We start from the raw sequence: 14,099 nt of genomic DNA, 5'->3' as shown, positions 1-14,099 counted from the left end.
GGACCAAGATAACCGATCCAGACGACAGAATATATGAATAATTGACTTGACCAAGGGGGCAGAGACCCAACTGACTATGTGGCCCAGATGCTGGACAACGTGGTTGGAAGGGACAGCTTCCCCAAGCCACAGGAGATCAACAGGGCACACATGTCGCTCCGACCAAAGCCCAACACCGGGGAGCAACCAATGGCGACAATAGCCAAGCTGCACTGGTACCAGGATCAGGAGAGGATCCTGCGCTGGACTCGGCAGACCAAAGCAAGCCGTTGGGAAAGACACAGAATTAGGATGTATCAGGACATTGGAATGGCCCTGGCAAAGCGCAGGGCCAAGTTCAACCATGCAAAGTCCGCCCTGTTTAAGAACAGTGTGAAATTCGGGATGTTGTTCCCAGCCAAGCTCTGGGTGACATACCAGTATAAGGAACATTATTTCACCACCCCGGCAGAGGTGGACGAGTTTGTGCATGGGAACGGCCTGGGCAAAAGGCAAACAAGGTAGCGGTAAGGAAGAAAGGAAGACGAATAGTGATGAACGTGGACAATTTTGCACTGGACCGCACTGCCTCGCTACAAGGAGAACTAGAACACGGGAAAGGGCGAGGTCAGCAGAGTGCAGGAAAGGAGGAGGAGGAGACAGAGAGGACAGCAATGGAATGGGCATAGAAGAGTGCCACCACACAAGTGGGGAAAGCTAGTGCTAGGAAGCAGCAGAGAGAGGGGAGTCATGGCGCATCTCCCAGCGGGGAAAAAGCACCTGACGGGAGGGGGGAACACAAGTATGGGGGGGGTGGGAGGAAGGTAGGGGGGCAAATAGAAAAGGGGTGGCACTTGGGGGATGGGGAGGGCAGAAAGGGAGATAGAGGGGAGAATCAAGACCACTGGGGGGAACATAAGGAGAAGGAACGGAAGTGCTCTAGACTGGCTTCAGTAGGTCACGTTCGGGATGATGGAGCAGGAGGCACCATAAGCAGCCACTTTGGAGGGTCCCTAGACAAAGGGAAACCCCGGAGAGCAGGGGCTCGGCCTCATGGTGAGAACCGACCACGGCCATTTTGGACGGCCCCCTAACAAAGGGAAACCCTGGAGTGCAGGGGCGCATCCATCAAGTAAGTATGGTTGATCCTGCAGGAAGGGGGGGGGGACAGAAACCCACCCCACCAGGATTATCACCTGGAATGTTAGGGGACTTGACGGCCCAGTGAAAAGATCTAGAGTCTTCACCCACCTGAAAAGTATGAAAGCCGATGTAGATGTCCTCCAAGAGATGCAATTGAGGGAGAAGGACTGTGGGTAAGGAAGGGCTAGGTGGAACAGACCTACCATTCCTGTAATGGTACAAGGGTATGGGGTAGCTATTTTGATAAGCAAGAGGATGGTGTTTATGGTGACAAAGACGATCAAGGACCAAGGGGGACGGTATGTCATGGTCAGCAGTGTCCTAGACTGGGCACCAGTCGTCCTCGTAAACGTGTACGCGCCCAACTGGGACGACACGGAATGCGTAAAGAAAACCATGGCAGAAATCCCCAAAATAGACATTTGATTATGGGGGGGGGGGGGGGACCTTTAACTGTGTACAGGACCCACTGATGGACAGATAAAACCTAGAACGGGGAGAATGATAGGCTTGTCTAGGGAATTGGGAACATTTGTGGAACTGGGAATGTTTATGGAACAGGTGGGAGCAGTGGACCCATGACGTTTCCTGCACCCAGGTGAGAAGGAACTTTCATTCTTCTCACTGATACCCAAGATCTACATTCGCAACAATTTCTTTGTAGTGGGGAAATCGGTGCTTCCAGAAAAAGTCAAAGCGGAATACTCCACGATCGTAATCTCCAACCACGCTCCACATTACATGGATGTGAGGTTGGAGACGGGCCGTGACCAAAGCCCCACATGGAGATTGGACACGGCCCTCTTGTCCCATAATATTTTCTGCTAGAAAACATTACAGGCCATAGGCAAAAAAACGGAACAGGGAAGTCTTGCCTTCCATGTTCTGGGAGGCACTGAAGGCTGTGATTAGGGGAAAAATCATAGCCAACAAGGTACACAGAGATAGGGAAGAGAGGGCGGCTAGACAATAACTAATCGTCTCCATACTGGAGCTCGACAGAAGATACTCCGAGGCCCCAATTGTAGAGCAGGAAGGCAGTGCACCAGCTCCACCAGACACGGGGACATTTTATGAGCAGAGAGAGAAGGCTAGCCATCTGCTGGCTCACCAGCTCAGAAAGCAGGCAACCACAAGGGAAATAGCACAGGTGAAGGATAGCAGAGGCGGACTGGTAGCCAAATCAAAAAAGGTCAATGAAGCGTTCGAGACCTTCTACCAGGGATTGTAGAGCCCCCAATAGGGTTCGGGGATGAAACAGTTTCTTGGCGAACTGGACATGCCAGTCATGTCGCAATAGACGGGGGAGCTGAAAGCACCACTAGGACTGGGAGAGGTCATGGAGAGCATCAACTCAATGCAGGTGCATAGGGTTCCCGGTGGACTTCTACAAAGATTTGCACCAGCTCTTGCCCCACACCTGCGGGAGATGTTAGCAGACTCACTAGCGAGGGGCAGCCTGTCTCCAATGCTTACACAGGTCACCATATTGCTGATGCCCAAAAGACACAAAGACCGAATGGAATGCGGAGCATACAGACCCATTTTGCTGCTCAATGTGGACGTGAAAATACTCGCAAAGTCCTGCCCGAGAGACTGGAGAACTTGGTACCAGAGGTGGTCGCGGAGGATGAGACGGGCTTTGTTAAGGGCAGATAACTAACTGTGAACATCAGACGGCTGCTGAATGTGATGCTGACCCCATCCGGGGAGAGAACACCAGAGGCGATCGTCTCCGTGGATGCAGAAAAGGCCTTTGATAGAAGTACCCCATTGAGGTACTGGAGCAGTTTGGGCTGGCGACAGGGTTCACCTCACGGGGTGAAAGTATAATCCCCAAGGCGAGCATTTGGACCAACACCACCAGCTCTTAATACTTCCAGTTGCACAGAGTCACAAGGAAGGAATGCCCGCTGTCCCTGCTCCTGTTTGCCCTGGCAATTGAGCCGCTGGCGATTGCCCTTCAAGACGCAGGAGACTGGAGGGGAATCCGAATAGGAAACAGAGAGCACAGAGTCTCACTCTCTGCGAATGACCTACTCTACATCTTGGACCCACAGAACGTCATGAAGAAAATCACAAAGCTTCTGGGAGAGTTCGGGGCCTTCTCAGCTACAAACTCAACCTGGGCAAAAGCAAAGTTTTCCCGGTGAGCCTTGAGGAGGAGGGGCAGAGGTGGAGGGCCTACCATTTAAAATGGCCCAAAACAATTTCCGCTACTTGGGGATCCAGATTGGACACGGATACATAAGTGGAATCTGACCAGTCTAGCGGAGGAAGTTAAAAAGGGCCTACAGAGATGGGATGCACTCCCACTTTCCCTGGTGGGGAGGGTGCAGATGATCAAGATGAATGTACTGCCCAGACTCCTCTTCCTGTTCAGATCCATACCGATATACATCCCCAAGGCCTTTTTCCAAGCAATTGACAAAATGATTATGGCATTTGTGTGTGTGTGTGTGTGTAGGGCGGGGGAGAATCCAAGAATCCCGAAAACAACGGAGGAGTATGGGAGGCCTGGCACTCCTGAACTTGCAATACTACCACTGGGCAGCTGTTGCTGGGAGAGTGAGGGGATGGGAGAAGGAACCAAACACGGAATGGGTGAGGTTGGAGTCCTCCTGCGCGGGAACGACCCTCCAGGCCTTCACCACGACAGCAGTCCCATCCCCACTAGCAAAACACTCAACCAGCCCGGTGGTAGTAGCAACACTGAGAATCTAGAACCAGATGAAACAGCACTTTGATCTAACCGAGGTGTCCACCATGGCCCCCATCTGCGGCAACCACAGGTTTCCACCAGCCATGCTAGAGGTAGAGATAGGATGAGGGGGACAGTGACGGCTAGCAACTTTTACACAGGGAACAGACTGACGACCCACGAAGAGCTGGTGGACCTACCGAATAGACAGGAACTTCGACGGACTTCCGGTTGCGGCGATGCGGAGCTAAGCCGCGCGTTTCGGCAGCTCCCGCGAAAACGGACTTTCGGGCTCACCAGAGGAGCCCCAACAGAGTTTTTTTCTGACTGATCCCGTGTGGGAAGGAGCAGTGAGGTCCTCCCCCACAAGATTTGGCAGGGAGCAGCGGTGGAGCAACGAGGAAAGAGGCCATGGAGCAGAGAACAAAACAGGGAGAAGAAGGCAAGATGACGGAGGGTGGAGTGCAAGCAACGTGGGGGCCAGACCACCAGGAGTTCTTCATGAGATGTGTGGAGGTGCTGAAAAAGGAGGTGCTGGCGCCGATGCTGTTGGCGATCGAGGGGCTGAAGGAGACCCAGACAACCCAGGCGGTGGAGCTTCGTGAGGTGAACGATAAGGTGAACACCAACGAGGACGATATCCAGGGCCTGGCGGTAAAAATGGAGGCGCACGAGGCGGTGCACAGGAGGTGGGCCGAGAGAATTTAGGTCCTGGAGAACCGGTCGAGGAGGAAGAACCTCCGGATTCTGGGTCTTCACGAAGAAGTGGAGGGAGCTGATGCTGGGGCATACGTGAGCACGATGCTCCATTCGCTGATGGGTGCGGAGGCCTCTCCGACCCCCCCTGGAGGTGGAAGGGGCTCACCGGGTCCTGGCGAGGAGACCCAAGGCAGATGAGCCCCCAAGAGCGATAGTGACAAGGTTCCATCGCTTTGTGGATAAAGAATGTGTGCTGAGGTGGGCCAAGAATGTGCGGAGCAGCAGATGGGAGAACGCGGTGATCCGAGTATACCAGGATTGGAGCGCGGAGGTGGCAAAGAGGAGAGCTGGCTTCAACCGGGCCAAGGCGGTGCTGCATAGAAAAAGAGGTAAGGAGGAGGAGAGACTCCCACACGGGAAGATCAACGGGAAGGCGGGGGAAGCCGGGGTCAGCAGAGGTCAGCTGACTCACGGAAGTAATATGGGGGGAGCAAAAGTGCTAGATGTGGATCTGGGGGGGGGGGGGGGGGGGGATTCTAGGGTTGCTGCTGCACTGTCCGAGGGGGAACTGAAAATGGAAGAGGTGGTCGGGGCGGGGGTTCCCCGCCTGGGGGACTGGAGGGAGTGGGAGGCGCGAGCACAGGACTGGCCTAAGATAGGAGATGGTTAGTCGGCGGGGGAGGGGGGTGGGTAACCCCCCAATCCGGCTGATCACGTGGAATGTGAGGGGCCTAAATGGGCTGGTTAAGAGGGCCCGAGTGTTCGCGCACCTAAAGGGACTGAAGGCAGACGTGACCATGCTTTCAGGAGACACATCTGAAGGTGGCAGATCAGGTAAGGTTAAGGAAGGGATGGGTGGGACAGGTGTTCCATTCAGGGCTGGATGCGAAGAATAGAGGGGTGGCAATACTGGTGGGAAAGCGGGTGTCGTTTGAGCCCAAGAACGTAGTAGCGGACAAGGGAGGCCGATACGTGATGGTGACTGGTAGGTTGCAGGGGACGGAGGTGGTACTGGTGAATGTATATGCCCCAAACTGAGACGAAGCTGGATTCATGAAACGGATGTTGGGGCGTATTCCGGACCTGGAGGTAGGGAGCTTGGTAATGGGTGGGGATTTTAACACGGTGCTGGACACAGCATTAGATCGTTCCAGATCTAGGACGGGGAGGAGGCCGGCTGCGGCCAAGGTGCTCAGGGGGTTTATGGATCAGATGGGGGGAGTCGATCCGTGGAGATTTGCCAGACCTTTGGCCAAAGAATTTTCTTTTTTCTCCCATGTACATAAGGCCTACTCCCAGATAGATCTTTTTGTTTTGGGCAGGGCACTGATCTCGAAAGTGGAGGGAACGGAGTATTCGGCCATAGCCATTTCAGACCATGCCCCGCACTGGGTGGAGCTGGAGCTGGGGGAGGAGACGGACCAACGCCCGTTGTGGAGGTTGGATGTGGGACTGCTGGCAGACGAGGATGTGTGCGGGAGGGTGCGGGGGTGTATTGAAAGATATCTGGAGGCGAACGACAACGGGGAGGTGCAGGTGGGAGTAGTATGGGAGGCGCTGAAGACGGTGGTCAGGGAAGAGTTAATCTCCATCAGGGCTCACAGGGTGAAGAGCGAGGGCAGGGAAAGGGAGAGTTTAGTGGGGGAGATTTTAAGGGTGGACAGGAGCTATGCAGAGGGACTACTCAGGGAGAGACGAAGTCTCCAGACGGAGTTCGACCTGTTGACCACAGGGAAGGCAGAGGCACAGTGGAGGAAGGCACGGGGCGATATATGAACATGGGGAGAAGGCGAGCCGGATGCTGGCACACCAGCTCCGTAAGGGGATGGCAGCGAGGGAAATAGGTGGAGTCAAAGATGGCAGGGGAACTACGGTGCGGAGTGCTGGGAAAGTGAATGAGGCTTTTAAGGCCTTTTACGAGGAACTGTATAGGTCCCAGCCCCTAGGGGGAAAAGAGGGGATGCGGCGATTCTTGGATCAGTTGAGGTTCCCAAGGGTGGAGGTGGCTGGTCTGGGGGCGCCAATTGGGGTGGAGGAGCTGGTGAAAGGACTGGGGAGCATGCAGGCAGAGAAGGCCCCGGGGCCGGATGGGTTCTCGGTGGAGTTCTACAGGAAGTATGTAGACCTGTTAGCCCCGTTGCTGGTAAGGACCTTCAATGAATCAAGGGAGGGGGGGACCCTGCCCCCGACAATGTCGGAGGCGACGATCTCTTTGATCTTAAAGCGGGATATGGACCCACTGCAATGTGGGTCATGTAGACCGATCTCGCTCCTTAATGTAGATGCTAAGTTGCTGGCAAAAGTTTTGGCCATGAGGATTGAGGACTGTGTTCCGGGGGTGATTCACGAGGACCAGATGGAATTTGTAAAGGGTAGGCAGTAACACTAATGTGCGAAGGCTCTTAATGTGATAATGATGCCATCGGTGGAGGGAGAAGCGGAGATAGTGACAGCCATGGACGCGGAGAAAGCCTTTGATCGGGTAGAGTGGGAGTATCTCTGGGAAGTGTTGAGGAGGTTTGGGGTCGTGGGAGGGTTTATTAGTTGGGTTAAGCTCCTGTATAAAGCCCGGTGGCGAGTGTGGTCACGAACCGGCGGAGGTCGGAGTATTGCCGGCTGTATCGAGGGACGAGGCAGGGGTGCCTCCTGTCCCCTATGCTGTTCGCATTAGCAATTGAACCTTTGGCCATGGCGTTACGGGAGTCGGGGAAATGGAAGGGGGTGGTTCGAGGGGGAGAGGAACATAGAGTGTCGCTGTAAGCAGACGGCCTGTTGCTGTATGTGACGGATCCAGTGGAGGGGATGGTTGAGGTAATGCAGATCCCACGGGAGTTTGGAGACTTTTCGGGCTATAAGCTCAATGTGGGAAAGAGTGAGCTCTTTGTGATCCATCCGGGGGACCAGGGAAAAGGGATAGAGGACCTACCGTTGAGGAGGGCGGAAAGGAGCTTTCGATATTTGGGGATTCAGGTAGCTAGGTGTTGGGGGGCACTGCATAAACTCAATTTGACGCGATTGGTGAAACAGATGGAGGAGGATTTTAAAAGGTGGGACATGTTGCCACTCTCGCTGGCGGGTAGAATACAGTCGGTTAAAATGGTGGTCCTCCCGAGATTTCTTTTTGTATTCCAATGCCTCCCAATTGTGATTACTAGGGCCTTTTTTAAGAGGGTAAGCACAGAGCATTACAGGATTTGTGTGGGCGAGCAAGACCCCACGGGTAAGGAGGGGGTTCTTGGAGCATAGCAGAGATATAGGAGGGTTGGCATTGCCGAATCTGTGTGGTTATTATTGGGCCGCCAATGTGGCAATGATTCGTAAGTGGGTGATGGAGGGAGAGGGGGAGGCGTGGAAGAGGTTGGAGATGGCGTCCTGCAAAGGAACGAGCCTGGGGGCGCTGGTGACGACACCGCTGCCGCTCTCGCCGACAAGGTATACTACGTGCCCGGTGGTGGCGGCAACGCTAAAGGTCTGGGGGCAGTGGAGACGACACAGGTGTGCAACGGGAGCCTCGGTCTGGTCCCCGATCAGAGACAACCATCGGTTTGTCCCAGGAAGGATGGACGGGGATTTCAGAGCTGGCATCGGGTAGGGATTAGAAGAATGGGGGACCTGTTCATTGACAGGACGTTTGCGAGCTTAGGGGCGCTGGAGGAAAAGTTTGGGCTACCCCCAGGAAACGCTTTCAGGTACATGCAAGTGAGGGCGTTTGTGAGGCGACAGGTGAGGGAATTTCTGCATATGGGTCGGGGAGGGCAAGGTGTCGGCGATATACCAGGAGATGAAAGAAGAGGGGGAGGCTTTGGTAGAGGAGCTGAAGGGTAAATGGGAGGAGGAGTTGGGGGAGGAGATTGAGGAGGGGCTATGGGCTGATGCCCTAAGTAGGGTTAATTCCTCTTCCTCGTGTGCCAGGCTTAGCCTGATACAATTTGAGGTGGTTCATAGAGCGCATATGACGGGGCGAGGCTGAGTAGGTTCTTTGGGGTGGAGGACAGATGTGGGAGGTGCTCCGGATGTCCGGCGAACCATGTCCATATGTTTTGGTCATGCCCGGCACTGGAGGGGTTCTGGAGGGGAGTGGCGGGAACAATATCTAAGGTGGTGAAAGTCCGGGTCAAGCCAAGCTGGGGGCTAGCACTATTTGGAGTAGTGGACGGGCCAGGAGTGCAGGAGGCGAAAGAGGCCGGTATTCTGGCCTTTGCGTCCCTAGTAGCCCGGCGAAGGATCTTGTTAATGTGGAAGGAGGCGAAGCCCCCCAGTGTGGAGGCCTGGATAAATGATATGGCTGGGTTTATCAAGTTAGAGAGGATAAAGTTTGCCTTGAGAGGGTCTGCGCAGTGGTTCTACAGGGGGTGGCAACTGTTCCTAGATCATCTCGCGGAGTGTTAGATGAAGGTCGGACAGCAGCAACAGCAACCCAGAGGGGGGGGGACATCGTTCGTGGGGGGGGGGGGGGGGAGGGGGGTTCCTGTGGGGGGCATGTGAGCAAGAAAGCACATGAATGATCCGGAAACTGACATGTACGGGAAGAATCCAATGTACAAAGTTCTGTATTTTATTGACTTGTCATGTTCATGTCTTGCCACGCGAGTTCTTTTTCTTTTCTTTGTTACGGGGGGGGGGAGGTTTGTTTGTAAGGTGGAAAATATTGTTATTGAAAAATTCTTAATCAAAATATATTTATTTTAAAAAAAGACAGGAACTCCGACATCTGCAAATCAAAAACTTTCTCCACAAGGAGATGACAAAGTACATCCAAGGGTCCTGAGAGTCACAAGGTTGGAGGAGTTACTGGACACGGGCAGTCTGGGAAAGGGGAACTGCGGGGACATATACGGATGACTTTTAGAAAAGACATGCTCCTCGCTGGGCGAAACGAAGGAAAAATGGGGCGGAAGAGCTAGGGATGGAAGTATGGTGGGGATTCTGGAGCGAAGAACTGTGCAAGGCTAAGCCTCATGTAGCTAAAATTGGTGCACGGAGCCACCTGACAAGAACCCGAATAAGCAGGTTCCTCCCGGAGGTGGAGGACAAATGTGAACGGTGCCAACTACGCCCAGAAGTTCTGGACCTGCGCCAGACTTGTCGGGTTCTGGACAGCCTTCTTCGAGGCAATGTCCAAGATTGTGGTGGTGAGGGTGGAGCGGTGTCCAAGAGTGGCAGTCTTCGGGGTATCGGACCAGCCAGAGTTTCATATGGGGAAGAGAGTTGATGCCCTTGCCTTTGCTTCCCTAATTGTCCGCCGGAGAATCCTGCTTGGCTGGCAATCAGCAGCACCCCACACAACTGCAGACTGGCTGTCAGACCTATCGGAATTTCTCCAGCAGAAGATCAAGAACACACCATCCGAGGGTCTGAAGGTGGCATCCACAAAGCATGGGGGCCATTCACTAACCCGTTCCAAGACCTGCTCGAAGCCAACAACTGGTAGAACTGGGATGGGGGAGGAGGGTGGGAGGGGGGGTGGAAGAGACCACGGGAGCCACCGGGACCACAGAATGCAGCAGGAACAAAAGTTGGTGGGGATAATAAGCTGGGGGGCGGGGGGGGGGGGGGGGGGGGGTGGCGGGGGAGCGGAGACAGACCAGAGGAAACCACCAAGAGGGAGGCTAGAGAGAGACCGACATGGGGACCAGAGGGCCCAACACAAGGCCACACGAAAAAGAACCCCCAAAAGACAAGCAGACAACAGGAGGGGAAAGGAGGGGAGGCCAAGCGACTGGGAGGGGGAAGGGTGGAAAGAGGGCACTTGTGCACAGACAAACACCGAACAACCACCATAGTGAAATAAAGGGTCTAGGATAAGTAGGATAAGACCCAGAAACAGCAGAAGAGAGCGAGGGGGGCAAAGGGGAAGTGGGGGTTGGGGATTGCCGTAAAGGAGCACCATGTAAACTGTAACCATCTAATCTATTTTTATGCAGTGTTAAAATGTAAACTTTAATCAATATTTCTAAAAACTAGTGGTGCTACCAAGCCATTCTTGGTGATGGACATTGAAGTCCCCTACCCAGAGTACATTCTGTGTCATTGCCACTCAGTGTTTCCTCCATCCACCCTCAGCTGATGAATCCACTTGGATTGCTATGGATCTGGAGTCACATATAGACCAGGCAGGATGGTAGATTTCCTTCCCTGAAGGACATTGGTGAACCAGCTGAGTGTTTTACGACAATTAGCAATGGTTTCATGGTCATCATTAGACTTTTTGAGCTATTTGTTGGATTCAATTTCCATCACCTGCCGTGGCGGGATTATGAATCCGATCCCCAGAGTGTTATCGTGGTTTTCTGGATGTCCAGTCCAGTGACGATACCACGACACCACTGCCTCCCGCATTTGAGGCCTGGCTAATTGCTACTCCTAACCTGGGATAGCTGAGAGTGTAGCAATCCTGAGCTGCTGTGACCCAGGTTGAACGCAATATATACCATGGATAATTTACGAATTTGGATAACATTCTGCAATTGGGGTCATTCATTGGGAATTATGTTCTTTTTTGCACTTCACTATTTTCCATCCATTCAACTCAAAATTAGTGGATGAAATCTATAGATCTTTCTGAACTGGAGGGTTTAGACTACTTTATGCAACAAGTATTCAAAATTGAGTTGTTAGTTTCGACCCTTGTTCATCATGGCATTCCATGGAACTCTGGAGAGAATAATCTCACCACAGAGAGGCCAGAGTTAGCTTCTGGTCAGATGGAAGGGGAAGCTGATGTGTTACCCAAGCTGGAACATTTCTCTATATTTTGGTCCAACCTATTAAGTACATGCTTTAATCTCCTTTCAATTGTGCAATGGAAACCTGGTTAAAACATTTACTCGGCTGTGAATGTCATTGGAGGCTGGTTTCATGTCCTTGGGACTATCTTTCGCACAAGCTCCCATTGAGTTGATTTGCCAGTGAACTTATTTCTGATGCTATTAGTTGAGGGAAGAATGCCATCCAGTGTACTCAATTTTGTTAGGAGATCTTTAGTGTCCACCTGAACAGACAGAGACACTCAGAATATGGCACCTGTGACATTACAACATACTTTCAGTATTCCACTGAAGTGTAATTCTAGATCTATGTACTCAAGTCTTTGAATAGGCCTGAACCCACAAATCTATCAAACCATATTTATTTACTTTCCTTCTCATATGTTTTCCTTCTACTTGCTCTTCATTGAATGATCCTGTTTTGCATTCCAGGAAATATGACTGCTTAATCCAGGTCCAGGCGCGGGAGCTCTCCCACCTCCGTCAGAAGATGCGTGAGGGCCGGAGTATCTGCCACATTCTGAAACAACATCTGGGAGATACCACCAAGTCCTTTGAGGAGTTGCTCAGAGCAAATGATGTTGATTACTATATGGGACAGAGCTTCCGAGATCAGCTGGCACAAGGGAGCCAATTGGCTGAGAGGATCACTCACAAGCTGACTGGTCGTAAGTTGGTTCTTATTTCTCTTGAACTGGTATTGTTCTATCTCAAGCATCTCTCTATTCTAATGCTATTTTCCAGCACTTGGTCCATAGCTTTGAATGCCTCTACCACCCTTTTTCAGGCAGCGAGTTCCAGATTCCCACCACCTCCTGGATGAAAGGCTTCCTCACATCCCCTCTAAATCTCCTGCCCCTTGCCTTAAATCTATGCCCCCTCTATAAATGGGAAAGGTTTCTTCCTATAAATCTTACCCTATCTATGTCCCTCATCATTTTGTACACCTCGGTTAGGTCCCCACTCAGCCTTCTATGCTCTAAGAAAAACAACCCCAGCCTAACCAGCCTCTCTTCAGAGCTGAAATGCTCCACCTCAGGCAACATCCGGTGAATCGCCTCTTCATCCCTTTTAGTGCAATCACATCCTTCCTATAATGCAGCGACCAGAACTGCACACAGTACTCTAGCTATGACCTAACGAGCATTTTATATAGCTCCACCATGGCCTCCCTGCCATTATATTCTATGCCTCAGCTAATAAAGGCAAGTATCCCATATGCCTTCTTAACCAAAAACAGAAAATGCTGGTAAATCTCTTTGTCAGAGTCATCCACTGGAAATGGTAACTCTGTCCTCTCTCTCCACCAATGCTGTCAGAATGCTGAGATTTTCCAGCATTTTCTCTTTTTGTTTTAGATTTCAGAATCCACAGTAATTTGCTTTTTCCTTATTAACCACCTTATTTACCTGCCTGCTGGCTTCAGGGATCTTTGGACATGCATCCCAGGTTCCCTTAGTCGTCTGTACTTCCTAACATCCCACCGTTCATTGTGTATTCCCTTCCTTGTTAGTCCTCCCAAAATGCATCACCTCCCACTTTTCAGGGTTAAATTCTATTTGCCATTCTTCTGTGCATCTGACCATGCCATCTATATTGTCCTGTAATCTAAGGCATTCCTCCTCGCTATTTACCACACCACCAACTTTTGTGTCATCTGCAAACTTACTAATCATATCCCCTATATTTGTGTCTAGATTATTGATATACACTACAAACAGCAAGGGACCAACACCAGTCCCTGCAGTATACCAGTGCACACAAGCTTCCAGTCATAAAAACAACCTTCAAACATCACCCTCTACCTCCTGCCACTAAGCCAATTTGGGTCCAATTGGTCAAATTTCCCTGGATCCCATGGGCTCTGACCTTCCTGATCATTCTCCCATGTAGGAACTTATCAATTGCTTTACTGAAGTCCATGTAGACCACATCAACTGCACTACCCTCATCTACACACCTAGTCACCTCCACATAAAGTTTGTTGGACCATCTCCCCCTGACAAAGCCATGCTGATTATCCTTGATTAATCCTTGCCCCTCCAGATTGAGATTAATTGTGTCCTCACATTGTGGTGATACAGGCTCCGTCATGGGAATGCCGACTACCACAGTGACAATACAGGACTCGCTGGGGGTTAGTTCCATGAAGGGGGGCACAGACGACATAGTCGCACCGGTATCGACCACAAGGTCCATATAATGATCTCCTATTCTAACCGTTGTCATAGGTTTGTCTCTTACTGAGTTGGACAGTCTGATCATGGCCGCCTGTACCACCTTTTCTCTGTGGCACCCCTATTGGTTTTGATCAGGGTTTGGGTCAGAGTATGTAAAGGGAGGCAGGGGAGGGGGCATGTCTCCAAGTGGAGCGCCCCCTTCCTGTGGGTTAAAGTTACATTCACGAGCCCAATGTCCCTTTGCCCTGCATCTTCTGCATTGATCCTGGGATCTATCCCTCCTTTGCCACTGTTCTCTGCCTCTACCCCTACCTCTCTGCCCTCTGCTGGCCTGCTGACCCTGACCCTGCCCTCTCTTTCCTTGGTAGAATTGCCCTGTGATTCTAGGCTTTTAATCTTTGGGGACTATGAACAGTCCCTCTCGGTCTATGTTTACCAAGGAGGTAACCACTGCCGTCCATGGCTGTGTTTGCCAGGTGAGATTAATCAATTTGTAACTTTGCGCATGCTCTGGTAGCATGCAATTCAACAATGTCTGCACGGCTAAAGGGCCATTGTCTTCTAATGCAACACCGGCATGTTCCTCTCAACAGTTCTTAAATCTGGCCACAAATTTAGGCAGCCTCTCTC

The 14,099-nt window shown here is 51.9% G+C and overlaps 1 protein-coding gene across 19 annotated transcripts in view; it reads left to right on the top strand.

Moving 5' to 3' along the window:
- The window catches only part of pde4dip (phosphodiesterase 4D interacting protein), an 888,328-nt gene that overhangs the window by 684,839 nt on the left and 189,390 nt on the right, over positions 1-14,099 (top strand). For all 19 annotated transcript variants that reach the window (XM_072511203.1, XM_072511204.1, XM_072511190.1 and 16 more), the window contains one exon: positions 11,722-11,957. In XM_072511203.1, the coding sequence (XP_072367304.1) occupies positions 11,722-11,957 (236 nt within the window). The remainder of the gene's footprint in view (positions 1-11,721; positions 11,958-14,099) is intronic.

The sequence above is a fragment of the Scyliorhinus torazame genome, chromosome 7, assembly GCF_047496885.1.
Source record: "Scyliorhinus torazame isolate Kashiwa2021f chromosome 7, sScyTor2.1, whole genome shotgun sequence".
Taxonomy (NCBI): domain Eukaryota; kingdom Metazoa; phylum Chordata; class Chondrichthyes; order Carcharhiniformes; family Scyliorhinidae; genus Scyliorhinus; species Scyliorhinus torazame.
This window is presented reverse-complemented; position numbering and strand designations above follow the sequence as displayed.